The 22,695-nt window shown below is 58.3% G+C and overlaps 6 protein-coding genes across 7 annotated transcripts; 4 read left to right on the top strand and 2 right to left on the bottom strand.

Annotated features, from left to right (window-relative positions):
* Positions 1–134: 134 nt before the first annotated feature.
* Positions 135–1,821, top strand: H310_11978 (hypothetical protein). The gene is made up of 6 exons (XM_008878871.1): positions 135–365; positions 416–703; positions 747–842; positions 889–946; positions 1,002–1,081; positions 1,134–1,821. The coding sequence occupies exons 1-6, from the start codon at positions 158–160 to the stop codon at positions 1,760–1,762; spliced, it is 1,359 nt and encodes a 452-aa protein (XP_008877093.1). The 5' UTR covers positions 135–157; the 3' UTR covers positions 1,763–1,821.
* A 210-nt stretch (positions 1,822–2,031) lies between these two features.
* On the top strand, positions 2,032–4,148 carry H310_11977 (hypothetical protein). Its single transcript, XM_008878870.1, has 6 exons — positions 2,032–2,205; positions 2,279–2,428; positions 2,484–2,639; positions 2,697–3,416; positions 3,561–3,664; positions 3,720–4,148. Exons 1-6 carry the CDS (start codon positions 2,127–2,129, stop codon positions 4,065–4,067), a joined length of 1,557 nt encoding a protein of 518 aa, XP_008877092.1. The 5' UTR covers positions 2,032–2,126; the 3' UTR covers positions 4,068–4,148.
* A 4,022-nt stretch (positions 4,149–8,170) lies between these two features.
* H310_11976 (hypothetical protein) lies at positions 8,171–11,853 on the top strand. Its single transcript, XM_008878869.1, has 4 exons — positions 8,171–9,739; positions 9,912–10,428; positions 10,488–11,023; positions 11,070–11,853. Exons 1-4 carry the CDS (start codon positions 8,399–8,401, stop codon positions 11,775–11,777), a joined length of 3,102 nt encoding a protein of 1,033 aa, XP_008877091.1. The 5' UTR covers positions 8,171–8,398; the 3' UTR covers positions 11,778–11,853.
* Positions 11,854–12,413: 560 nt separating this feature from the next.
* Positions 12,414–13,266, bottom strand: H310_11975 (14-3-3-like protein). Its single transcript, XM_008878868.1, has one exon. The coding sequence runs from the start codon at positions 13,219–13,221 to the stop codon at positions 12,472–12,474; it is 750 nt and encodes a 249-aa protein (XP_008877090.1). The 5' UTR covers positions 13,222–13,266; the 3' UTR covers positions 12,414–12,471.
* Positions 13,267–13,657: 391 nt separating this feature from the next.
* H310_11974 (hypothetical protein) lies at positions 13,658–14,787 on the bottom strand. The gene has a single exon (XM_008878867.1). The coding sequence runs from the start codon at positions 14,737–14,739 to the stop codon at positions 14,176–14,178; it is 564 nt and encodes a 187-aa protein (XP_008877089.1). The 5' UTR covers positions 14,740–14,787; the 3' UTR covers positions 13,658–14,175.
* Positions 14,788–15,108: 321 nt separating this feature from the next.
* On the top strand, positions 15,109–21,800 carry H310_11973. Of its 2 annotated transcripts, XM_008878866.1 has the most exons (3): positions 15,109–15,169; positions 15,257–21,463; positions 21,511–21,800. In XM_008878866.1, the coding sequence occupies exons 2-3, from the start codon at positions 15,942–15,944 to the stop codon at positions 21,659–21,661; spliced, it is 5,673 nt and encodes a 1,890-aa protein (XP_008877088.1). In that variant the 5' UTR covers positions 15,109–15,169; positions 15,257–15,941; the 3' UTR covers positions 21,662–21,800. The 2 variants fall into 2 exon arrangements, with proteins under 2 accessions (XP_008877088.1, XP_008877087.1); XM_008878865.1 differs by lacking the exon at positions 15,109–15,169 and having other exon boundaries at positions 15,197–21,463.
* The last annotated feature ends 895 nt before the right edge of the window (positions 21,801–22,695 follow it).

Below are 22,695 nucleotides of genomic sequence, written 5' to 3'. Positions count from 1 at the left end.
TAGCATACATTGTTCAAGTAATTTCCACATATCTCGACCGAAATATGACTGCATTCCTTTGTGTTTATCCCATCGTTCAATATAGTTGGGCTATCCTTCTCGTTCAAAATATTTTCAACGTCGTGTCTGTGGAGAACAAGTTGTGACATCGACTTGAATGATGGACGTGTCGTTGTGCCACGGCGACGCAGTGCGTGGCCGATGGGTCGCTGCCGCACAAGACATACCAGTCGGCGCGCTCGTTTTAGAATCCAAGCCATTTGCCTTTATGCTTTCTCCATCGCTTTGGACGGAGCGCTGTCAGGTCTGCTTTCGGCCAACGGCAACGCTCTCCCGTTGTGGACGATGCCGGCTCGTGTATTACTGTACGACGCTCCTCCATGGAGAACGAACTCCAATGCACGTCATGCAATAGGCTCCAAGGCATGCCAGCTGAAGGACTGGAAAGAAAGCCACAAACTTGAATGTCCCCACCTGCCTGCCATGTGGCAGCACGCACCCCACCCAGCGACGTTGTCGGATGCTCTCTTAGTGGCCCGCGTCCTGCGCAAAGAATCTGCGCACTTGCTAACCATGGCAAATAGTTCATCCCTTTCTCGTGAAGCGCTGGTTCCGTCGGACTTGGTGTGGTTTGAGGAGGACAGGACCGACGTGCGGGCCACTGCCTGTTGGCTCGCAACGAAGCATGCTGACCTCTTGCCAGGTAAATCGTCCGATTCTGATCGCTCCTGTGACCATTGTAGTAGACAATTCCTCAGCGCACGTCGTGGAAGAGATGTTGTGCCGCTTCCGCAGCAATAACTTTACCATCACCGACGAACTCTTGCTGGACGTTGGGGCCGGTAGAACAATTGTCTGTGGAGAAATTCGTTCATCTTTGCATGCCAGGATGCTTTCCGTGGGGCGCAATGGTCAATCACAGCTGCGCCAACAATTGCGCTGTCACGTACACATCGAATCAAGTCCCATTGCATCTCGATGGAAATGATTTGTCGTGGCAGGTATGAGCCGTCAACGCAGACCATGCAGCTGCGTGCAGTTCAATTCATTCCCAAAGGCGCTGAGGTCACACAGACGTACGGTACGCTTCAGGAATAGCGCTTTCATAGTCGTTATTCACGGCGGTTCTTCAGTGGACGTCGGGCTTCCGCTGCACAAGAGACAGCGGCATCTGCATCGGCATTACCACTTTACGTGCATGTGCGAACGCTGCACAAGCGAAGGTCGCCTCGACGACGTAGAATCGTCGAATGATGCGGCCAAAATGGCTGTACTCGAGCAAGCCGTGACGTGGTGCAAGGAAGCTGCGAGGGCGTCGAACCGTGAGACGGCGATAGATCTGTTCAAACGCACCTTGGACGTTCGGGCGAGTGTCCTTGCCAACGAGTGGAGCGTGTTGCTTTTGGAAGTACACGCGCAGCTGCTGACGCTCTACATCGAAATGGGAAATGGCCACGACGCCATTCAGACAGCCCGCAAGATGTACGCGTTCTATCAACACCTGTATGATCCCAACCATCCACTCACGGGGCTGCACTTGTACACTCTCGGCGACCTCGAGTCACAGCTTCAAGTAGAAGGTGCCCAGCAGCATCTCACAGAGGCGTGGCGTATACTGACTATCACGCATGGAGCCAAGCACGCTATGGTCCAGACATTGAAGGGCCGCGTGGACGAGCTGCTCCGAGCGCAGCACGCCCCGTATCAACACCTGGATTGCGCAGTGTCGCAAGCTCAACCATCCGGGCCATCTAAATATTGATGAAATATCGTCTAAAATCCACCAATTACATAACTCAAATTGGATAACTTGACGGTTCCCATGACATCCACAATCTTATCCGGATAGGGAGAGTTGGAATTTTATAACTTGAATATTGTATTCATGTTTTCTAACGTTCTTTTGTTCGATGGCATTATTGTCAAGATACACCACACAACGGTATACATTCACCAAGAGAATTTTGCAGGTTGAAAGCATTATCCGGAGGTCCCTCCTCGTATCCTTCTACGATTCTTTTGGAATTTCCTCGCATGATAATGCTCGAAACTGCTGCGTCTCGAGCAGCGAAGGGGCATCGGAAAGATTTGCCCGCCGCCAGTTGACGACCTGCCAGCATACCATCATGTACAGTCAGCGATCGTCGTCTCTGTCGTCATTGTCGTCGCCGTCCATGGAGTTCGAGCCCGAGCCAGAGTACATTGGTACGACGAACGTGTTGCATGGTGGACTCGAACGGATTGCATGCGGTGGTGCTGATCGAACTCCAATGCGTAGACGAACGCCGGTGGGAACGCATTGATACACTTGGCGATGGGTACAGCCCTCGCACGGGGCACACGGTAGTGTCGCACAACTCGACACTGTACGTATTTGGTGGGACCGATCGGCGGCGACGCCAGCAAGATCTCTTTCAGTTTGATATTGGTACCATCCCTTCCTCACTCGATGCGTGGACATGCATTCATCCACGTGACTGTAGAGTCGAGTTCGTGGTCCCACGTGGACGTCCATGGCACGTTGCCACCGCGGCGATCTGGTGCCTTGGGTGTTGTGCATGCAAACAACATGTATATCTTTGGCGGGTACGACGGACGCGACGGCAACTACTTCAACGACCTATTCTATTTCAACTTTGGTACTGACATCATGCATTCCACCACCGTGTCGACTCATCCGATTCTTCTCCATTCAGACACGCGAAGATGGAGCGAGATGCCGACGTCGTCCACGTCGTCCGTGCGGCCAGAATCGCGCACCGACCACATTATGGTGCTCCATGACGCCAACATTTACATTTTTGGCGGGTATAACGGGTCGTCTCGGTTCAACAACATGTACCGATATGAAATTCCGGCCAAGAGTTGGCGCAGAGTCGACGCGGTGGGGAGTCTCCCGAGCGGACGTTTCGGCCACACGGGGGCGGTCCACGAGCCATCCAGTCGGCTCATCGTATTCGGAGGATGGGACGGCCGAGACACGCTCGACGATCTGCACCAGTACGAGTTCCACACCAACACATGGAGCCCAATCCCGACGACGGGGAGGGCACCGCCCCATCGATACCGTCACACGGCCGTCATCTTCGACACGAGCATGTTTGTGTTTGGCGGTGTGGACAAGGCGCACAGCCGATTTAACGACCTTCAACGACTCGACATGGTCACGAATACGTGGACGGAAGTGCACACGACCGGGTTTGTCCCGAGCAGTCGGACGTTCCACCGCGCCGTCGTCGTCCTGAACCGCATGTACCTCCTCGGTGGCTACGACGGCACGGACCGTCTCCACGACTTGTACTCGATTCACGTCGGACCGCTTTCGCCTCCGTCGCTTCTCGCGCTCTGCGCCTCGTACACGCGCCGCAACGTCGACGACATCCTCACCTTCACATCATTCAAAGGCGTGCCTCAATGTACGTGTGTTTGGAATGTGTGTGCGTTTCTGAAATGGGGAGTGTGTGTCCATGGGTGGATGTTGTGATCACTTTGCATGCTTTAAATGGAATGCATGCGGTTGTTTTAAGCCGAGAATGATGATGTGTGGTGTTCGAATGTAGTGGTGCTGGACGACGTGATCTTTCAGCGCGACCATGGCAACGTTCTCCGGGGGAAATGCGCGCTGTGCCGCGACGGACGTTGCAGTGTGTACAAAGTTTCTCGGGTAAGCAGTCTCGCCATCTCCATGTTGCGTTGGTCCTGATTCGATGCCGACGTAGACGTTGAACGACTCAGCAGTTCCTTCGATGCATGCCAGCCGCGCCGCAGTGGCGAGTGCCGCCAATCTGCACCACTTGACGCCAGCGTCAACCGCACACAAGGCGACACATGGCGACGCGTGCGTGTGCGGCCATGGCACATCCCACCACGAACGAATCGACGAGCGCAAGCTGTATGGGGAGCCGTACAACGCCCGCATGATGGTCGGGGGTGGCATCGGCGGCGCGGGTGGCGCCACGTCGTTCTCGTCGAAAGGCAAAGTCCACTTACTCTACAGCCTCTACAAGCGCATCTTTGACGGCGGGCCGGCCGACGACAGCCCCGACCATGAAATTGCTGACGCGTGATTGCGATAGAAATAGGTTTACTTTGGTCTTGTTGTGGTGTACTCGATTGCCGTGTCCATCTGTCCTTCCTAAAGGTCTGCGTTAAACACACTTGGATGTGTACGATGGCGAGAGCATTGCTGAGGAGGGAGCAGGCCTTGAAAATGAACAGGCGGGGCGACCAGAGGCAGCACTTTCCCATGCCCTCCTGTATGTAGCCTTCTTGAGTTGTCTCTGCTCAGGAGTTTCGCTCTGTGTGAAAGGACGCTAGCTCGATCGGCGATGGCGACGTCATCACGCCTACCCAAAATCCACGCAATTGCCAGAGACTAAGTGTGCATACATGCATTTGGCGACGCAGTGAGATCGATCGTGCGGATTCGTCGCATGTGTCAAAAGGCCCCACTGAGTCTGTCCGAACTCGCCGTGTTGGAGACACTGTGCCGGTCCCCTCCCATCGTGCAGATAGCCCAAGCCAGGCACGCCATCTTCTCTGTCATGGCCGAAGCTCTCGCCTGTGCCCGCTGCACCGCGAGTTGTTTACGCGGCAATTGAGGTCGTCGATTCAGTTTGTAACTGTCACGTAACCGGAATCCGCGAAACGACGAGGGATGCGCTGGGCATGAAGCCACCGCGCCGCGACGAGCCTGGAGGACCCTCCGCCGACGTCATCGGCCATGGAAAAGGCGGTGAGTGGGGCCTCCATTCGCTGTGGAAAGCGCACTGCCCCAAGTGCATTGTCGGGATCGTCGACACCGTACGAATCGGGATGCTTGCACTCTTTCCATGACATTCTTTTCAATCCTAGGTCTTCGTTTCCGACGGCAAGGCCGACACGTGGCTCTTCACGGCCAAGACGGGCGAGGTCCTTAAGAAGAAAACCTTCGAGTCAGCAGATATCGTCGACCGATTCCGTCGCATCTCGCTCGCGAACGACGCCAACGTAAACGCGCACGTCGCTGTCCTTCGGCGGTCAAACGGAAGCTGTGTGGTGTGGGACGTGGCCACCATGGCCCAAGCCGTCGACGCTCCGTTTGACAAGCACGTGGTCGCCATCCAGGTACTCTCCCACCGTGGTCCCTACGGCGATTCCATCTCACGATGTCATTCAGCCGTTCGTGTGCAGCCGCGGATCTCTCGGATCGATCTATCGGCACGAAATCAAAACGGTCCAGTCGAATTTCCCCCGCATTGTCCATGCTACATCCAAGTTGGTGCTCCACCAAATGAGCGGTCCAGGGCCGTCCGTCGTTGTGGATGCACCGCATCCCGACCAAGCGCTCAAGTCGAATGCGACCACGATCAACTCGCGCCTGCATGCGATTACGAACCTTGTGCGACAGCACCTTGAGGTACGTCCTGAATGGCGAGCCAGAAGTTGGGGCGCCGCGCGATGTACGACTATAGTCGCTGACTCGTGTGGTTTAGGAGCTGCACTGCATTCGCGTGCATGAGATCGTCGCCGACTACATCATCGACGCGAATGAGCAGGTTCGTTCGAATCGCCAAGCACTGGCTACGCGATAATTTGTCAGCTTTGACATGCATACTGACCCTTGCCGCCGACAGATTTGGCTAACGTGGATCCCGTCGATGGTGGTGACACGAGCCGCCCACCCGGGGGACGCCGCGCCTCGACATGCCTTGTCGCCCACGCACTCGCAAGGATGTGTGCGCAACAATGGATGGGTCGCACGTGGTGGCGCCGCCTCCTCCATGGAACAGGCCGTGTTCAACGCGGCCGAAGACACGCTCCTCGATGCGCCACCCGTCGACAGCATGAATGGCGCGGACCTGTCGCTCGCACGGACCGACGACGTGAGCGCAGCCCAACGCCGCGCAGCCACGCATTTCACACTCAGCGCTACCACGGCGTCGTCGCCCACTTTGAAGGCAGCATACCATCCAACGGACTTTCCGACGCCATTCAAATGTTGTGGGGACTTTTGCACGTTTGACTTGACGCCGCCGTCGACGTTGGCGAGCGCCGACGAAGGGCCTACAAAGCGCGGCCATGGCATCCATGCGCTGCTCTCCCCAGACGATTCGGCCGCGCTCGGGGCTGCCAACCTCCTGGAATCTCTCACGAGTCAGACCGTTGATATGCTACAAAACTACAACGACCATCGCCTCCATTACACGATCACGTACCGGTCGATTGCGCTCGCCAAGGCAAACAAGGCCCACTTGATCGCTCGCCTCGTCCCCGAGGACGGCGCATCCAAGCATCGGACCCATCAGCCAACATACATGTCGTCCACCGTGTCGAGGGACTTGCAGCGAAGTCTTGGCAAAACGTATGGAGAACTCGATGGCGGTGCCGCCAACTACTACCGGCATGTAAAAGTGTGTCGGTGCTGCTACATCGTGTACACCACGCTAGACACCGCGCGCCGCATGCTGGAAGAAGTCGCGGCGTCCCAAAGCCCGACGGACCGACAGTCCCATCCCCCCGGCAGAGCATCATCGAATGCTTCTGCCGACACGACTGGGGCGACAAACCAGCGCGGGATGAGGAGGCGGCGGTCGGCGTCTACGACAGCGCTCGACACAAAACTCCCGCGGCTCGTCACCCCCCCCGCACACGCCGCACCCACGTCGCCCAATGCCTTTGGCACCTCGCCACGACACGATGGGACTTCGTTCGACGGCTCGACGGGGGCGCGAGACAATGGACTTGGCGCTGGACAGCTCAGCCCACATGGTACAGTCCTCGCTTCAATGGCTTGCATTCATGCGCACATTGTTCAGATGGAAGGGGCGACGGGGAGGCGCACGACGGCGACGCGATAGCCATGCCACCCATACACCAACCATCGGTTCCCACACTTCACCGAGGAAGCGATGTCTCGTCCAAAGCCAAGCAATGTGCCGCCAAGCACATTCAGACCAAGCCAACAACGTGGAAGAACCAGCGTCGTCAGGCTGGAGAAGATGTAGCCAAGACAGTCGAGGTACTCGACGTGCCTGAACAACGTTTTGCGCATGCGTGTTGCATGGTAGGAGTTTGTGGGCCTCGATGGCTACCTCCGCGGCAAAGCCCGACGGCGCAAGACGAAATCCGTTTGTGAAAACGCGCTGTTTCCTGGTGGAATGGCGCTGCCGTCGTCGTCCAAAGCACTCGAGCCGTCCCAGCCGCTCATTCTGGTCGTCGAGACCGATCAACCGACTATCAACACGATTGTGGCGCTGCTACAGGACGCGTACGCTGTCGACAGCGTGTGCGATGGAGCTGTGGTACGTCGCCCTGGATCTCCCCAATACCATCTCTGGTGGTTGGAACTGCCACCGCCTAACGCGCGGCTCGACTTGTGGGGCCACCGTAGGCGCTCAAGTGTGCGCAAGAAACCCACTACGACGTGATCGTGTGCGGCCGGGACGTCCCGACGTTGGGTGCGATCGAACTGACCAAGCTCCTGCGACAACATGAGATGCATCAGAGCATCGCGCTGCACGCGCCAGTGTCTCGAACCCCCGTGCTGTGCTTAACAGCGTGCACGTCGCCCGAGGACTTGCGCGTGTACATGGAGGTCGGGATGGACGGATGTCTCGCGCAACCTGTGGATCCCGACGCGGTCCGGCGGACGGTGGAGGCGGCAGTGCTGTCAACAACGCCGTCGAGCGGCACGGCGCCCATGTCGTTGCAGGCCATCGTGGCCAAAGCGACCCATCCGATCCAGTCGACGCTACCCAAGCCAGCCGCTGCCCGCAAGAAGAAACCAGCGCCTCGCGCGGGAGCAGCGGCGTCTTCGTCGAATCTGGCTAACGCGCTCTTGGGCCACTCCCCACACGACCCGACCTGCACGATGGGCATGCTCCAACTGGACGCTGACACGATTTTCCCCTTTGCCGTGCTCAACCCCCCGACACCCCCGTCGACGGTCAACACGTATTTCAACCTGGTTGTCGTCCACGACATCTTCGACACGCTGGAGCGGCTCCAAATCTTCCTCCAGCCCATTCTGGCGCGGTGCCCCGGCGCCCAGGCACTTGTGTGGAACTATCCCGGCCAAGCTGGCACAACGTGGCGCAAGGGACTCCTTCTCAACAATGCGTACCTCTCGACGTGCTTGGCGGGGCTCCTCGGTCACGGTACGTTTCGTCCATCGTCACCGCGTCGTCGCGGCTGCATGTTCAATGGTGCTTGACCTTGTCATGCTCCGTGGATCATAGTCGCGTCGCAAGGGCTGTGGCGGCCTGACCAGCCGTTCTATCTCGTCGGGTTTGGCAACGGCGCCCCCATTTGCTTTCACTACGCCGCGCACGCCCCGAGCCCTGTCCTCCGCGCCGTCGTGTCCATCAACGGGTTCGCCCATGTCGATGCGACCCTCGCCAGCTTCCTCCACGATGCGATGAAGGTGTTTAGCTGCTCCCCCGCGTCCCGCCCCGACCTCCCCGTCTACTTTCACGCGCGGTTTCTGTTTTCCGGCGCGTACTTGGCAACTGTCTCGACGCCGCTCGCGCTCAATTTGTACACGGCCGTGAGCAACTCCATCACGTTGGACGGCCGCGTCGCGCTCTGTCTCGGCGCGCTGAGCCACCTTGACGTCCGCCACGACTTAGGCGAGATGAACGTCCCGTTTATCGCGATCGCGGCGGCGCAAGACGGTCTTGTCCAGCCGCTGCACGTGGATGCAATGGTAGCGGCGCGCGGCGGCGGCACCGTCGACAGCATTCACAAAGTGCTCAAGCACCATCGCAAGTCCAAAACGTGTGTTGTGTGGGTGCAAGCCGGCCACGAAGTATTTCAGGAAGTCAAGCCGACGATGGCGACGTTGCTCGAGCAATTTCTCACGGGGTTTCATGAATCACACGACTCGGAGACGACGACGGCACATCCTCGCTCGGACAAGACGTCCCTCGTGGCCGCCGCCGCAGCCCGGACGAGCTACGAAGACCGCTTCATCAACAAGGTCATGATGACGCTGACTGATGTGAAAGATCGACCAGATAAATTCCACCAGCAACACCTCGCACTCGAACGCCCCCCGGACGAGATCAGCGCCGGCAATGCGTGGAGGCAGTACCAGCAGAAACGCGTGGCGTCGAAAGCAGCGCCGACGTCGTCGCAACCCAAGAAGAAGGACACGTCCCACGGACCGCAACAGCCGCACGCTCCTGTGCTCGATCCAAGGAACCCATCGTTTGAGCGCGACACGAATGAAGTGTACCGGGCTGGGGATGGTAGCAAGATTTACCCGGACCCGACGACCCGTCGCGACGTGAAAGAGTACATGCAGTGGCGAGTCCAACGCAATGCGACGCGACTCCAACGGATGCACAAACTCGCGTCGACGATTCAAAAAGCGTATCGGGCGTACCGAGCTCGGACGTTGGCGGATCGGTTGCGCCGGCACAAGTCGGCGCTCGTGATCCAACGAGTCTACCGCGGGTTTCGCGGCCGGCGGATCTTTCAGCGGCGGCGCAGGGAAGACGCAGCGATTCGACTCGTTCAACGGACGTGGCGCGGCAAGATGGGACGCATGCAGTTCAAATCGACGAAAAGCAAACGTCTGGCCGCGATCGAGTTGCAGCGCGTTGTGCGGGGCTGGCTCGCACGGCTTCGCGTCCATCGCCTACGGACGCTGCGACACAAGTCTGCGTGCATCATTCAAGCACTCTTCAAGCGCGTCCATGCGATTCAGGAAGCGTGGCGGCGTCGGCGGCAACACCAAGCCGCGGTTCTAATTCAGGTAAGGGGACATTTCGCGTGGGTGAAGATAGACACTTCGAAAGTGTGAAGTATGTGTCGATGGTGACGTGGGAGGCATAGCCTCCATGTGTGAAGATGCTATGGTGGTGCTCGAGATGCCTTGCGTTTACGACGGTGATGGGTCGATGTCGAGGCTCACGGCGTGGCTATAGCGTGTCTATCGTGGTCACGTTGGCCGTGTCCGGTTCCGCGCCGAGCGGGACCGGTATCTGTTTTCGAAAGCGCAGACGCAAAACATTGACTTTGGCAAGCAAATGCTGCTCGAGTACAAGCTGTACGGGACGCGGCTCCAGAGCGAAGTCGCGCTGCTCGTGGACGAGAAAGCCAAGGCGGAATCAAACGTTGAAGCGCTGCTCACCGAGATTGCCGAGTTCGAAGCCGGCGTCCGCGTGCTCGAGACCGAGATGCACTCGTTGAGCCAAATCGAAACCGAGGCGACGGGGGTGCTGGACGAACAGGCCAAGTGGCAACTCCGCGACCAAAAGATGCGTCTCGACCAAGAGTTTGGCATGATGCTCAAGAAGATCGCCGACCGACGCGAAAAACTCGTGGTGCTGGGAACGACATTGCAAGCACTTGACAAGTCACGGCACGCAAAGGAAGAAGATTTGCGGGGCCTCGAGCGCAAGCTCGTATTGCTGCTGGATGAACAGCAGCGACACTTGCAAGGTAGCCTCCAGCGCTGTCGACGGTGCTGGCTCATGGCAGAGGGACTTTGTGCCATGTAGGAATCAAAGCCAAGCAAGAAAAGCGGTCGCAGGTACTCGTGGATGTCGCCGGGGGCGTGATACCTCCAGGGCCTCTCGGGACAACCGTCAGTGATGTCGGAGGGGCCGCGGTCTCTTGCGGCACGACCGTGAGCCCAGAGCAGCGACAGGAGGCGAATTCACTCATGGAGTCGACCGAGACCATGATGAAGTTTGGCTTTATGAGCATGAGCATGACATACTTCAGCAGCATGAACATGATCAAGGCGATGCGGCACATCGGGGCGCACCACACGTTCCTCGAGAGCGCCAACGCCATTCACAACCACGCGACGGGGGCGACCGCGGCAGGGGGCGGTCGCTTTGGGACGACGACGGGGACCTTCCACGCCGACCCTGCACCGGGCAACTTTCCTGGCCAAGAACCGTTGCTGGCGAGTGCATGGAGCGTCCGCGACGTAGGCCGATGGCTAGATACGCTCAGTTTGGGGCAGTACAAGCAAGCTTTTTCAGACGGCACCGTCGATGGGTCCCTGCTTTACGATCTCAATGACCACGTACGTGCGCGCACCGAACGAACGACACACTTCACGTTGTCCCTAGGACCTGCGGTATTCCCTCGGGATCGAGTTCGACCTCCATCGAAAGAAGATTTTGCAAGCTGTCGAGCGCCTCAAGCGCGCCGAAGGCGTAGTGGTCGACAAGCTGTACTCGAGCCCGGTCGCCGCGACAGCGCCGATGCAAGCCCAGCAAACCGCAACGTCTCCAGCAATGACGCTGCCGTCCGCAGGCACCGTCATGAATGGTCCGGCACCCCAAGCAGGAGGAGGCGCAGTGCCCCAGCCGTCGACCACGGAGGTGTCGCCGTCCCTCGTCATTCGCTTTGATGAAATCTGTTCGCTCGTGCGCAATGGAAAGCTCAAGCAAGTCAAGGAAGCGTTCGAAAAGTGGCCCGACAAAGCTTTCGACCCGGTCAGCGTCAAGGTTCAAAACGCGGCCGGCGTCGGCACCGTCTACGAAGATGGCGTTGAGCACCAGGCTTTCCACATGAACAAAACGGACGACCATGGCAACTCGCTGCTGCTTCTGGCGGCCCAGAACAACCTGGTCAAGGTATGCCAGTTCCTCGTCAGCAAGGGAGCGAATCCGAACCACCAAAACAAGCAAGGCCAGACTGCGGGTCATTACGCGATGGCGTATAGCTTCTTCGACCTCGGCGCGTGGCTGCTCGACCCGGACAAGGGCGGCGGCCGCGACGATCTCGTCAACATGCACGGCCTCACGGCTTACGACGGGCTGAGTCCGTCATGATGAGGACGCGTGGCCGAGACACACGCGTGGATGTAACCAAGCGAATGGAACGTGCTGAGTCTGCTCGAGTGGCGTACATGGAGTCGCAGCAGACGCCACTCGCGGTGGAGCCATGGGGGAACGCCCCGAAACGTAGACGAGCAAGGATGCGCTTCAATGGACGCAGGGTGGTGGCTGCGATGCACTACATGACGCTCGCTCTGCGCCACAACACAACTCGACATGTCGATACGAGCTCTCTTTGTTTTGAGTTGATTCACTCGAGAAAGACGGCGGCGCGTAAGGTGGAAGGTGGTTTGTTACGTTAACATACAGGTCCAGTATTGGTGGAGCGGGCTCGGTGCTATGCATGATGCCTCCGCCAAGTTCAATTTCGTGTTCTCATGGGCTATGGCGGACTCAAGCGCGGTTCCTTCTGCACCCGCGATGGACTCCACAACAGCGCAACCTTCTTGTACTGTACAGGAGCATGATGTGAGAAATGAGGCGTAATTGGGGAAGGTGCGGCGGCGGGACGAAGCAAGGAGCAAGTCGAGATTCGCGAGAGAAATGAGGGATGAGAGAATAATGCTGCCAGCCACGGCAGACGGCGCAAGACTCGGGACGCGACTTCGATGGGGGAAAAGTTTTTGCTTGTAAAATAGTGGTTGAATTATCTAAAAAGACACCCTGCGATGGGAGCTCACAGGCTCCTTTATTCTACATCCTGGACGTTCATGTCGCCTTGGTTGGCGTCGGCGTTGTCGGGTTCTTGGTCCGACGTCCACAACGTCAAGTTGTCTCGCAACAATTGCATGATCAAAGTCGAGTCCTTGTACGATTCTTCCGACAGGGTGTCCAATTCGGCAATGGCGTCGTCAAACGCTTGTTTGGCGAGGTTGCACGCGCGGTCGGGCGAGTTCAGGATTTCGTAGTAGAACACGGAAAAGTTGAGCGCCAAGCCAAGGCGAATGGGGTGGGTAGGGGGCAATTCGGCCATCGCAATGGTCGACGCTTGCTTGTACGATTCTAAAGCCTTGTCCGACGATTCCTTGCGTTCGTCTTCGACTTGGAATTCGGCCAAGTAGCGGTGGTAGTCACCCTTCATCTTGAAATAAAAGACCTTGCCTTCCTCCGACGACGAGTTGGGGATCAAGTTTTGTTCGATAATGTGCAAAATGTCATTGCAGATTTCGACCAATTCCGTTTCAATCTTCAGTCTGTAGTTCTTGATGTGTTCCGCACGGTCCGAGTCACCCTTGTTCTCGATCGAGCTGATCACGCGCCACGACGCACGGCGGGATCCAATCACGTTCTTGTACGCGACCGACAACAAGTTGCGCTCTTCCACCGACAATTCCACGTTGTGGTTGTTGGCGACAGCCTTCATATGGTCGACCATTTCGTCGTAGCGTTCCGCTTGTTCAGCGAGCTTGGCGAGGAAGACGAGCGAGTCACGATCCATGATCACTTGAGCACGACGATGCAAATTTGCGAGTGGCGGGTCCCCCGTCAAAAATAGAAAAAAACCACTCAAAACCCCTCTGCGCCGCAGGTTTCTAGCCAATCACAGGCCTCGATTCCCTGTATTTTTTCTCCCTGCATCGACCAAATACTGAAACCAAGACAATTCCTCCGAACCGAAAAAAAGGACGCGCCGTTCCAGAAATACCGAGATTCCGTCGTCAGTCTAGCCTAGCCCATACGTAAACCAAGTTCCATGTAGAGTTGTGACCACGCGGCGAATGGGGACGAGGATTATAATACATTGTCTAATACTAAATACGAATACCTTGTAAGCGATGCATATTTTAATCCAGACGACGCTGAACACGTTGACGAGATGTCATTAAACCGAGGGATTGCTGGCGTCAGCTTCAACGGCGACATTAGTTATGGCTGTTCTCCATGTGTGCGGTGAAGGCGGGCGGGATCATGGAGCTCGACCGGTCGTACACAAGTCGCGGTGTCGTCGGATGGCCACGACGCAAGGAGTTACTTGAGTCTGCGCGCGGTGGACACAACGAGACTTGAGTATGTGACGTTGCGAGATGTCACGCCTGAATCGATCGTGCGCTCGTGAAGACAGGAACACATGTGAATCGGTTGGACGTTGAAGTGGGCGGCATGCCAAAGCTCGCCTGTGACAGCGTCGCGTTTCCGCCTACTCAATCATACTAGCATGGCTCCATCATGATGAGGAGTCGATCTCTGAATCATAGCAGTTACGCTGTCGAGGAGGGGGATGTGGTCTGATAGCCCCCGGGCAGGAGGACGAGGGAGCTACACCTCGGACAACGGTTCAAAGACTGCAGTCATCTCATGCAGCAATGAACTTTGGTTTGAGCGTTGCTGGTTGTGCGCGCTTGCAAGAGCATGGTATGTAGCAGCTAGCAGAGATAAATACGGCACGAGTCCACTATGAAGATGCATTTCCTTTTTGTAGTGCGAGAATCTTGTCCAGGAACGTCCCATCGTTCGCGATCTCGGGAACTCCACCTGGCATGACATTATCCAAAGCAGGAATCTTGTCCACTTCCTTGCCGTGTTCGCCCATCATTTTGCGCATCTTGGCATTTTCGAGTTTGCGGCGGCGCTTCGCGGCCTTTTGCTGTGCCTTGGCTTCGACTTCCTCTTGGGCTCGACGACGCTTCTCCTGAAACTCTCTCTCCTCTTCAATCTTCTTGTGATTCTTTTCCATCGCCGACACACGCTCCATTTCTCTCCGACGCGCGGCACGGTACATGTGAAACTCGCCGCTGCCGGCACCCGCTGTACTGCCAGACACATTGTCGACCTTGTTGAACTTGAACTTCTCCTTGGGCGCTGTGGTCGAGTCTTGAGTGCTCGCTTTCTCTTTCGGATCCTGGGGCACAGGAGGGAGAACCGGAGCAGGCATCGCTGACGATAGAATGGGGCCATCCTTCTCCTCATCGGACGTCTTCTTCGCGTACGAAGGCGCCATTTGGAACCGCACCTCCATCTCTCAGGTCGATGGAACGTGGAATTGCGAATTCGACCAGACTCCCCCTACTCCATGACAATTGGTCATTAAGAGCTAAACTAAGCCAATCAAACGAGTGAATACCCCTTTCATAAGCCAATCATATGATGTCGTCGAAAAAACGCCCGCTTTCAACGATACAGAGGCAAGAAGCGCGGATGTACTGTACACCACCCATGCAGTGGCGCAGGCTTGTCTCGCAGAGGACGGGACGATGCGCTCGTGGTAGGGAAGCTGTGCTGCAGATCGATGGAAGCTCACACCTCATCGGCATGGCCTCGCAAAAACTGTCGAACGCCGTGGAGGTGGTGGCAATTCTAGGTGTTCACGGGGTGTTCAAGCATCGCACTGGATCGTTCCCTCCGTTGTCGCTCCCGAAGGTGGAACTTGGCCTTCGTCATGCAAACAGGTCTTGTTCGCGTTGGAGATGGATGTCGCGGAGATTTCCCGCGAGCTGTGTTCCACTTGAGCTTGGATGATGACGGGATTCGTTTAGGAGGAGCCTGCGGACAGGTGGATCAAGTCGGACGTCATGTCTCTTTGCACCCGCATCTTCCCTGTCATATTCATCCTGACACGATTGCGCCGCTTGCAAGCTCGACGTCCCATCACAATTCGTCGCGGGAAGCTCAACCTCGTCTTGACTCGATTGCTCAGGGTTCAAATTGCACGTTGATGATGACCACAGATCCCATACCCATGCGTCCTCTCGCGGACACGATGTCGTCGGCAAACGTGCTCATATTCCACCCCGATCCGTCGACCACAGCAGCGCATGGCGGCGATACGCCTGTTGTCGCAGTTCGTCGGCGTGGGAGGAAGTCCGAGCACGCTTCCAAAAGATCTTGGTCAGATCCCACCAATTCAATGCAACAACTCGTCATTCTCCATCAACTCTTCAACCAGACCTGAAGTCCCGAGTACGATGACCTTCCGTCGGCCATGTTTCATGACGTCTATTGGCGCATGTGCGCGTGTGCCAGTGTGCCAGAGTTCGGCCGACGTTATCGGCACCATGCGGGCTTCATGGAGGACGGCGCTCGACCTGGCGTCGTGGGTCGTGGGTTTGTTCAGTTGCTGTGCAATCCCGAACACTTCGTTGGACAATGCACAATCAAAGTATCCGTGGCTCATTTGCGAATTTTCTCGCGACAGTTGCCAGGGCCTGAGCAACGGTGACGATGGGAGGAGGCACGAAGCAGGGACATCAGCGTCGCGACGACGACGCAGGCGGCCGAGGTGGTCGAGGGGGACGCGTTGGAAAGCAGCGAGAAGTGGAGCCCAGCATCTCGCTTCCGTTCGTGTTGTGGCGCAAAGATGGCTTTCGCGCGGGCAGTGAGCGATACGACATGGCGGCGTTTGTGAAAGCGGCGGCCGCGTGCGACACGGACGTGAACGAGTTGATTTTACAAACGGGCAACACCCCCGTCGTGATGGACAAACTCCGCCAGATCCTCCGCTTTGGCTTCAAGGTGTCGACGCATACATTTCAAGACATAGCGCTGCCGCTGATGGCGCTCGTGGCGTCGGACAAGTTTGTCTTGTCGCCGCACACGACCGACGTCAAGAATATCCTTCGCGCGATCCACAGCGAGCCGCTCTTTTTCATGCGTGTACGGAATTGCATTGAAGGCGAGACGGCGGCGCTCATGGCCGCTGGCCTGTTTGTTCGGGCCGTGACCAGCTTCGCCGCCGTGCTCAACCTCATTGTTCAGAAAATCCCAAGCGCCGCCCTCGACGACGACATGTTCAACCAAGCCAAGACCTTGTTGGAATGGCTCGTGCTCCACCACAACTCGGATGGTGTTCGTCTGGCGCTGGCGTCGCTGCGAGACACGGTGGAGCTGTGCATGGAACTGGTGCCGTCCCGGCGGCCGGTCGAACGGGATGCGGCGCGGCCAAACTACTTGATCGGACTCGGTCGGAACCTCCTTGGCCAGCAGCACAAGTCTGACGACCCCGCCGGAGCCCCAGCGTTTGATCTCGGCCCACGACACGACAACGACTTCGCCGACTTTCGACAAGTGCAGGTGATTCCGACCGATCTCGAAATGCGCTGCCTCGAGCCGAGCTACTTGCCCCACTGTCTCGCACCGAATGCCGGGATGGAAGCGCATTTGGAAGTGCACTTTCGTCTGTTGCGAGAAGATGTTCTCGCGCAAATCAAGCGCGGCGTGCAATGGCTCTTGGACCCGCAGACGTTGCACCGCTGCGTCGCGACGGGAAAGTGGTTGCCGCCGCGCGAAGAAAACGTCCCGCGGCTGAATGTGGCGACGGACGCGCGCCTGGACAAGGTCAAAGGCTCGATCCGCAAAGGCATTATGTTTGTGATCAAGGCCAAGCAGCCCTTGGGTCGTCAAGGCGTCCGGCCCAAGGACCTCAAGGCATTTTGGGAACGCGAGCAGCGGTACAAGGTCGGGTCACTTGTGTGCATCGCGTGTAATGTCCACCTTGACCACGGACCGGCGCACGAGGGCCACGCAGACGGCGGCTTTCCGCGCTACGCCGGGCTCGCCGCCGAATCGCTCGTGTTTGCGACCGTGTGCGAAAGCAACCTTGTCGACTTGACGTCGTCCGAGGACGACTTTTCGATCAGTGTGCGGATCTGCGATACGTCCAAGACGGCCGACCATATCGCCGCGCTGTCCAACTCGCGCGCCCAGAATCTCCTCGTGGAGGTTCGCGGCCTGTTTTTTCCATCGTACGAGCCCGTCTTGCGAGCGCTGCAGGCACACAACACGCGAACATTGCGGAAAGAGCTGCAGGAAGGCCTGTTTGGGAGTGGCACGGCAGAGCCTGCGTGGAAGGCCAAGCCTGCGTATGTGTCGAGACTGGATGCGTACAACCTTCAATTTCTCGTCAAGGCGGCGTTCCGCCAGCGAGTGGATCTGTCCCGCGTGCCCATTGTCGATTTCGAGCAGCTAGCGGGCGTCCTCCGGCCACTGGAGACGGAAGGATGCTTGACGTTGGACGGGTCGCAGGTTGATGCGTTTGCCGCTGCGCTCACGCAGCAGGTGTGCTTGATCCAAGGCCCCCCTGGCACTGGAAAGAGCTACGTCGGCACCAAGATTGTGCACGCTATTGTTCAGCAGCGCGGCCTGCAAGTCGGGCCACTGCTGTGCGTGTGCTACACAAACCACGCGCTCGATCAGTTTCTGGAAGACTTGGTCAAGGACGGCCTGCGCGTCACGTCGATTGTGCGAATTGGCGCCTACTCCAAGTCGGAGATGCTCCAAAAGCGGTCGTTGCAACTGTTGGAGCAAGTCAACCTCTCGTCCCGGCAAGAAAAGATTCGCTATGGCCAGCTACATCGGCAATGCCGCGATATCGAGACCTCGTTTTTAGACCAGCTCGGGACGACGCCTGGTGGACCGACCGTGTCGTTGATGCAGTGGGTGAAAACGTATGTCTCCGACGAGTTTGCTTCGATCGTCGGGTCGGTCGACGGCGACGGATTCGCCGCACAGGGTCAAAGCAACAAGGACCACAAGGCGCGATGGAAAGCATGGAAGAAGGGCGAGGCGAAACCCAACGCCGGTGGAATGTGGGCCATGAGCGCCCAGCAGCGCCGCGACCAGATTGCGACGTGGCGCGCAGCGTTGGAAGCGTTTGACAAGCGAAACATGTCGACTCAGCTCGACGAGTATGAAAGGTGTGTTGCGGAGGCGGACCAAGTGAGCAATGCGAAATCGTTGCGTCTGTTGAAGACGGCCAACGTGGTGGGCATAACAACGACGGGGGCTGCCAAGTACCACGCGCTCTTGCGCGCGCTGGCTCCGACCGTCGTCGTGTGCGAAGAAGCGGGCGAGGTGCTTGCGGCCCATCTTCTTTCGTGCCTGACGTCGGCCACGCAGCACGTCATCCAGATTGGAGATCACCAGCAGCTGCGGCCGATCCTGAACGAGCACATTCTCACTCACGAGGCGAAGCGAGGCTACGACTTGGACGTGTCGTTGTTTGAGCGGCTGGTCCACGAGCGAAAGGACGGAGCGTCGAGCGATGCCGCGGTTCCTGGCTCGCTCGTGACGCTGCACGTCCAGCGGCGCATGCGGCCGGAAATATGCGACCTCATTCGGTGGACGCTGTACCCGCGCCTGTGCGACGGCCCGAATGTTGTTGCGTACCCCGCCACGACCCGCGGCTTCACCCACAACTTGTGGTTTATCGACCATGACCATGGCGAAAACACCAACGACTTGTCTTGCAAGAATTCATTTGAAGCCGAGTTGGTTGTGGAGCTCGTGGCCCACGCGGTGCGGCAGGGCTATGGCTTGGAGGACATGACGATTTTGACGCCGTATCTCGGCCAGCTCGTCTTGATTCGGAGCTACTTGAGTGGGAAAAACTTTCGAGTGGCGCTCGAGGACAAGGACGTGGAAGCGATGCGTGCCGCCGACATGGACGACGACGCCGACGACGAGCGTTTGGTCGGCCGCCCAGCGTCGAAGGTCGCGGTCCAGTCGCTGCGGGAGTTTGTGCGGCTGTCGACGGTCGACAACTTTCAAGGGAACGAGTCGCCCCTCGTGTTTATCTCGACGGTGCGCAACAATGACAGCGGGCGCACGGGCTTTCTCAAAACATTCAACCGCGTGAATGTGATGCTCTCGCGCGCCAGGCACGCCATGTACGTGCTCGGGTCGGTGTCGACCATCCGCCGATGTGCCAAGGCGAAAATGTTCAACGGCGTGCTCGATATTCTTCAAGACAAGGAGCGCATTGGGCGCACGATCGGGTTGCGGTGCCAAAACCATGGGACGATCACGCAAGTTGCATCGGCCAGCGACATTCGACAGCTCTCTCCGGACGGCGGATGCTTGCGTCCGTGCGATTGCCGCCTCAACTGCGGCCATACCTGCGTGAAACTGTGTCATGCAGATGATCCCCGCCACATGGCTGTCCAGTGCATGGAGCCGTGCGTGAAGCGTGTGACGGTGTGTGGCCATTTGTGCATTGCCCGGTGCTATGAGTCGTGCCGCTGCAACGAAAGAATTGCCCATGTCACTCTGCCGTGCGGCCACGAGCGCCACAACGTTCTGTGCGCCGAGGTCCACGGAACCGCTCCCCTGCGCTGCACCACCACGATGACGGTATCCATGCCTTTTTGCAACCACTCGAACACAATGTCGTGTGCCGTTGCGCGCCACCTCCAGCGCGCGATGGATGACAACGACAAGAACGAGCTGTGGAAGATGAGCAAGAAGTGCCGCACGAGATGCGGCGTCGTCCGCGACGGGTGTGGCCATGCATGCGAGGAAGCGTGCCACGTATGTCTGCACAGCCGCGTGCCGGACGGCAGCACCGCCTCGTTGGCCGACATGCACGCTGCCGGCGCATCGACCGCCCATGTCGACAAGTGCCGCCGTCGTTGCAACCGCCAGCTATTGTGTGGCCACAACTGCATGGAGCCGTGCCATCCGACCGGGGCCTGTCCGCCGTGCGAAGCGCGTTGTCGCACCGAATGTCGTCATTCAGCATGCCCGCGACAGTGCAAAGAGCCGTGCGCATCGTGTGCAGAGCCATGCACGTGGACATGTTCGCATTCGAACGGGACGTGCGAACTTCCGTGCGGGAGTCCATGCACGCGGCTGCCTTGCGACAAGCGGTGCACAAAGGAGCTGGCTTGTGGCCATCAATGCCCGGGCCTGTGTGGGGAACCGTGCCTTTCCCCGTCGTACTGTCGCCAGTGCCCGCCTGCCCTTGACTCCGAGCACAGTCAGGTGGTCGATCTCATCATGGGCACGATGCTGGCCGACCACGATCCGGACGAGTCGCCGCTCGTGCGCCTCCGATGTGGCCACTGCTTTACGATCGAAACGATGGATGGATGCATGGACTTGGCAGCGTTCTATACGAGGAACGCTGTGGGCGAGTGGGTCAGCCCGACGCCGCTCAAGGCGCCGTCGCAAGGGGGCGCGCAATATGCGTGCCCAACGTGTCGTGCGCCGGTCGGAGGCGTTCACCGGTACGGCCGGTTGATCAACTTCAGCAACGTCATGCTGTCGGAGCTCAAGTACTTCCACGTCGTCACCGACGAGATAGCGCGCGCCCAGGCAATGCGGGCGTCGAGTTCGGCCGACGACCTCAGCAACAAGGTGGTGCAGCTCCGCCGATTTGTCGCGGCGGAAACGCCGACGCAGGAAATGTGGACGAAAGAGTCGAGTCGGTTGGCGCGATTGGGGTGTGCCGGGGATTCGCTCAACTTGAACGCCTACCGCCACGTCATGACGAGCCAGACGCGGATCATGCTGGGCCTCGAGCTGCTGGAGCTCTTGGTGCTGCGGCTGCACGTGTTGAAGAAGACGCTGTTGACTTCCGAGACGTTTGCCGCGCAACTCCGCGCAGACTACGACGATGGCTGCAAACTGGAGGAATCGCTGCGCCAGACTTGCCTTCAAGCGTCGTCGCACCGCTCGGCGAACGACGTGCTCTTGGTGGGCATGAAGCTTCGCCTGGCCTTTTACAAACAGGCCGTCTCGAATGGCATGAAGGTGTCGAAGGATGCGCTCGTGCAGGAGCTGCGCCAGTCGCTGCGTGCGTTGCAAACCAGCGCGCACCCCGTGGCGGCAGCAACGTTGGAGCTAGCGCAGGATTTGGTTACGGTGGCAGAAAACGTGGGGACGCTGTCCAAGGAGGAAAAGGATGCGATTTTCAAGGTGTTTGCGACGGGACAAGACGCTTACGCGCATGGGTTTGGCGGCCACTGGTCGGCGTGCAGCATGACATGTGGAAGGTTTTGACTTGGATGCGTAGGTACCAATGTCCATCGGGCCACCCGTACGTGATTACCGAGTGCGGCGGCGCAATGGAGGAAGCGTCGTGCCCGGAATGCGGCGCGGTGATCGGTGGCACGAGCCACAGGTTGCACGCCACCAACACGAGTGCCGAGAGCTTCTTTGCGTAGCCGATTGTCGTGCTGCGGCATGTGATGTAAGAATCAATGGAAGGTCGGAGCACGCACGGTCGCCCCACGGTCGATCAATGTGCGCAGATTCCTCCGCCATCCTAGGATTGCTGTGAAGCAAATGCCCACCCGTCTGCCCTGTCTTTACCTCGACACCGCCGAGGTCACGCGCATGGAGTCGGGCGGCACAGCTACGATTCCCACGACCGATCGCTGGTGTGCCGTCCGTCAGTGGATGGCTGCGTTCGCCACCCACCGAATTCGAGACGATGGACCAAAGAAGAGAGCAATTTTGCACCAAAGAAGAGAGCAATTTTGCACGCAGGGTGCGTGCATGGGTGCCGACGAGGAGGATGGCCATGACGCGATGGAATTTCCGAGGTCTGTACATGCAGCAGCGGCGATGACGCGAGCAATGTTGCGAGTGGACGACGGCGTGGACCACGTCGTGGAGGCGGTCGCATGCGTAGGACTGGCGCTTACCAAGGCCCCTCGCGTCGCTCTGCAGCTCGTGCCCCAATTCATGGCTCCCGCCTGCATGCGATAACGAAAAGGGACTCGTGCGTGTGGACGCAGCCTTTGTGTCGACCGCTTCACGCCGCATGCGCGCGGAGGATGGTGTATGGAAGCGGCCCTACACGACTCGTATACCATCGCAAGGAATGCCGTCGCCGTTTACACGATTGCAAGTTCGTGCTACCGAGGGACTGCCGAGTGGTCGGGACGACGCACGTCCATCTTCGATCCCTGCAAGCCCTGCATTCGGGCCGTGTCCATCGCATGCGACAGTTCTGCGGAAGCTCTCCAGCTCGTCGTTGGCCACGACGGCCTGCTTCTCTGCATGACATCGACAGGTGTGTGTGCGCGCATCTCCACGGCCGCATGGGACATGCAGCCAACGAAGGAAGTTGCACGGGGTCAGGCCGTCAGTGGCACGATGGCTGCAGCTGCGAGGTTGCCACAATTGCAAGATTCAGCGCTGCACCACGCTACTCGAATGGCCAGGAGCTACTCCCGCACGTCCATGCCCACGC

Source organism: Aphanomyces invadans, assembly GCF_000520115.1.
Source record: "Aphanomyces invadans strain NJM9701 unplaced genomic scaffold supercont1.35, whole genome shotgun sequence".
Taxonomy (NCBI): Eukaryota; Oomycota; class Saprolegniomycetes; order Saprolegniales; family Verrucalvaceae; genus Aphanomyces; species Aphanomyces invadans.
Note: the sequence above shows the minus strand (reverse complement) of the source record. Positions and strands in the feature narration are given on the sequence as shown.

Bases quoted from the DNA above. Each gene is read 5' to 3' on its own strand.
- H310_11978 (XM_008878871.1), top strand. From the start codon at position 158: ATGATGGACGTGTCGTTGTGCCACGGCGACGCAGTGCGTGGCCGATGG. The intron at 704-746 runs GTAAATCGTCCG...CCATTGTAGTAG, and splicing joins GCATGCTGACCTCTTGCCAG to ACAATTCCTCAGCGCACGTC. The intron at 1,082-1,133 runs GTACGCTTCAGG...GCGGTTCTTCAG, and splicing joins TGAGGTCACACAGACGTACG to TGGACGTCGGGCTTCCGCTG.
- H310_11976 (XM_008878869.1), top strand. From the start codon at position 8,399: ATGAAGGTGTTTAGCTGCTCCCCCGCGTCCCGCCCCGACCTCCCCGTC. The intron at 9,740-9,911 runs GTAAGGGGACAT...GCGTGGCTATAG, and splicing joins AAGCCGCGGTTCTAATTCAG to CGTGTCTATCGTGGTCACGT. The intron at 11,024-11,069 runs GTACGTGCGCGC...CGTTGTCCCTAG, and splicing joins TTTACGATCTCAATGACCAC to GACCTGCGGTATTCCCTCGG.
- H310_11977 (XM_008878870.1), top strand. From the start codon at position 2,127: ATGTACAGTCAGCGATCGTCGTCTCTGTCGTCATTGTCGTCGCCGTCC. The intron at 2,429-2,483 runs GTACCATCCCTT...ACGTGACTGTAG, and splicing joins TCTCTTTCAGTTTGATATTG to AGTCGAGTTCGTGGTCCCAC. The intron at 3,417-3,560 runs GTACGTGTGTTT...GTTCGAATGTAG, and splicing joins ATTCAAAGGCGTGCCTCAAT to TGGTGCTGGACGACGTGATC.
- H310_11973 (XM_008878866.1), top strand. From the start codon at position 15,942: ATGGGAGGAGGCACGAAGCAGGGACATCAGCGTCGCGACGACGACGCA. The intron at 21,464-21,510 runs GTCGGCGTGCAG...TTGGATGCGTAG, and splicing joins CATGGGTTTGGCGGCCACTG to GTACCAATGTCCATCGGGCC.
- H310_11975 (XM_008878868.1), bottom strand. From the start codon at position 13,221: ATGGATCGTGACTCGCTCGTCTTCCTCGCCAAGCTCGCTGAACAAGCG.
- H310_11974 (XM_008878867.1), bottom strand. From the start codon at position 14,739: ATGGAGGTGCGGTTCCAAATGGCGCCTTCGTACGCGAAGAAGACGTCC.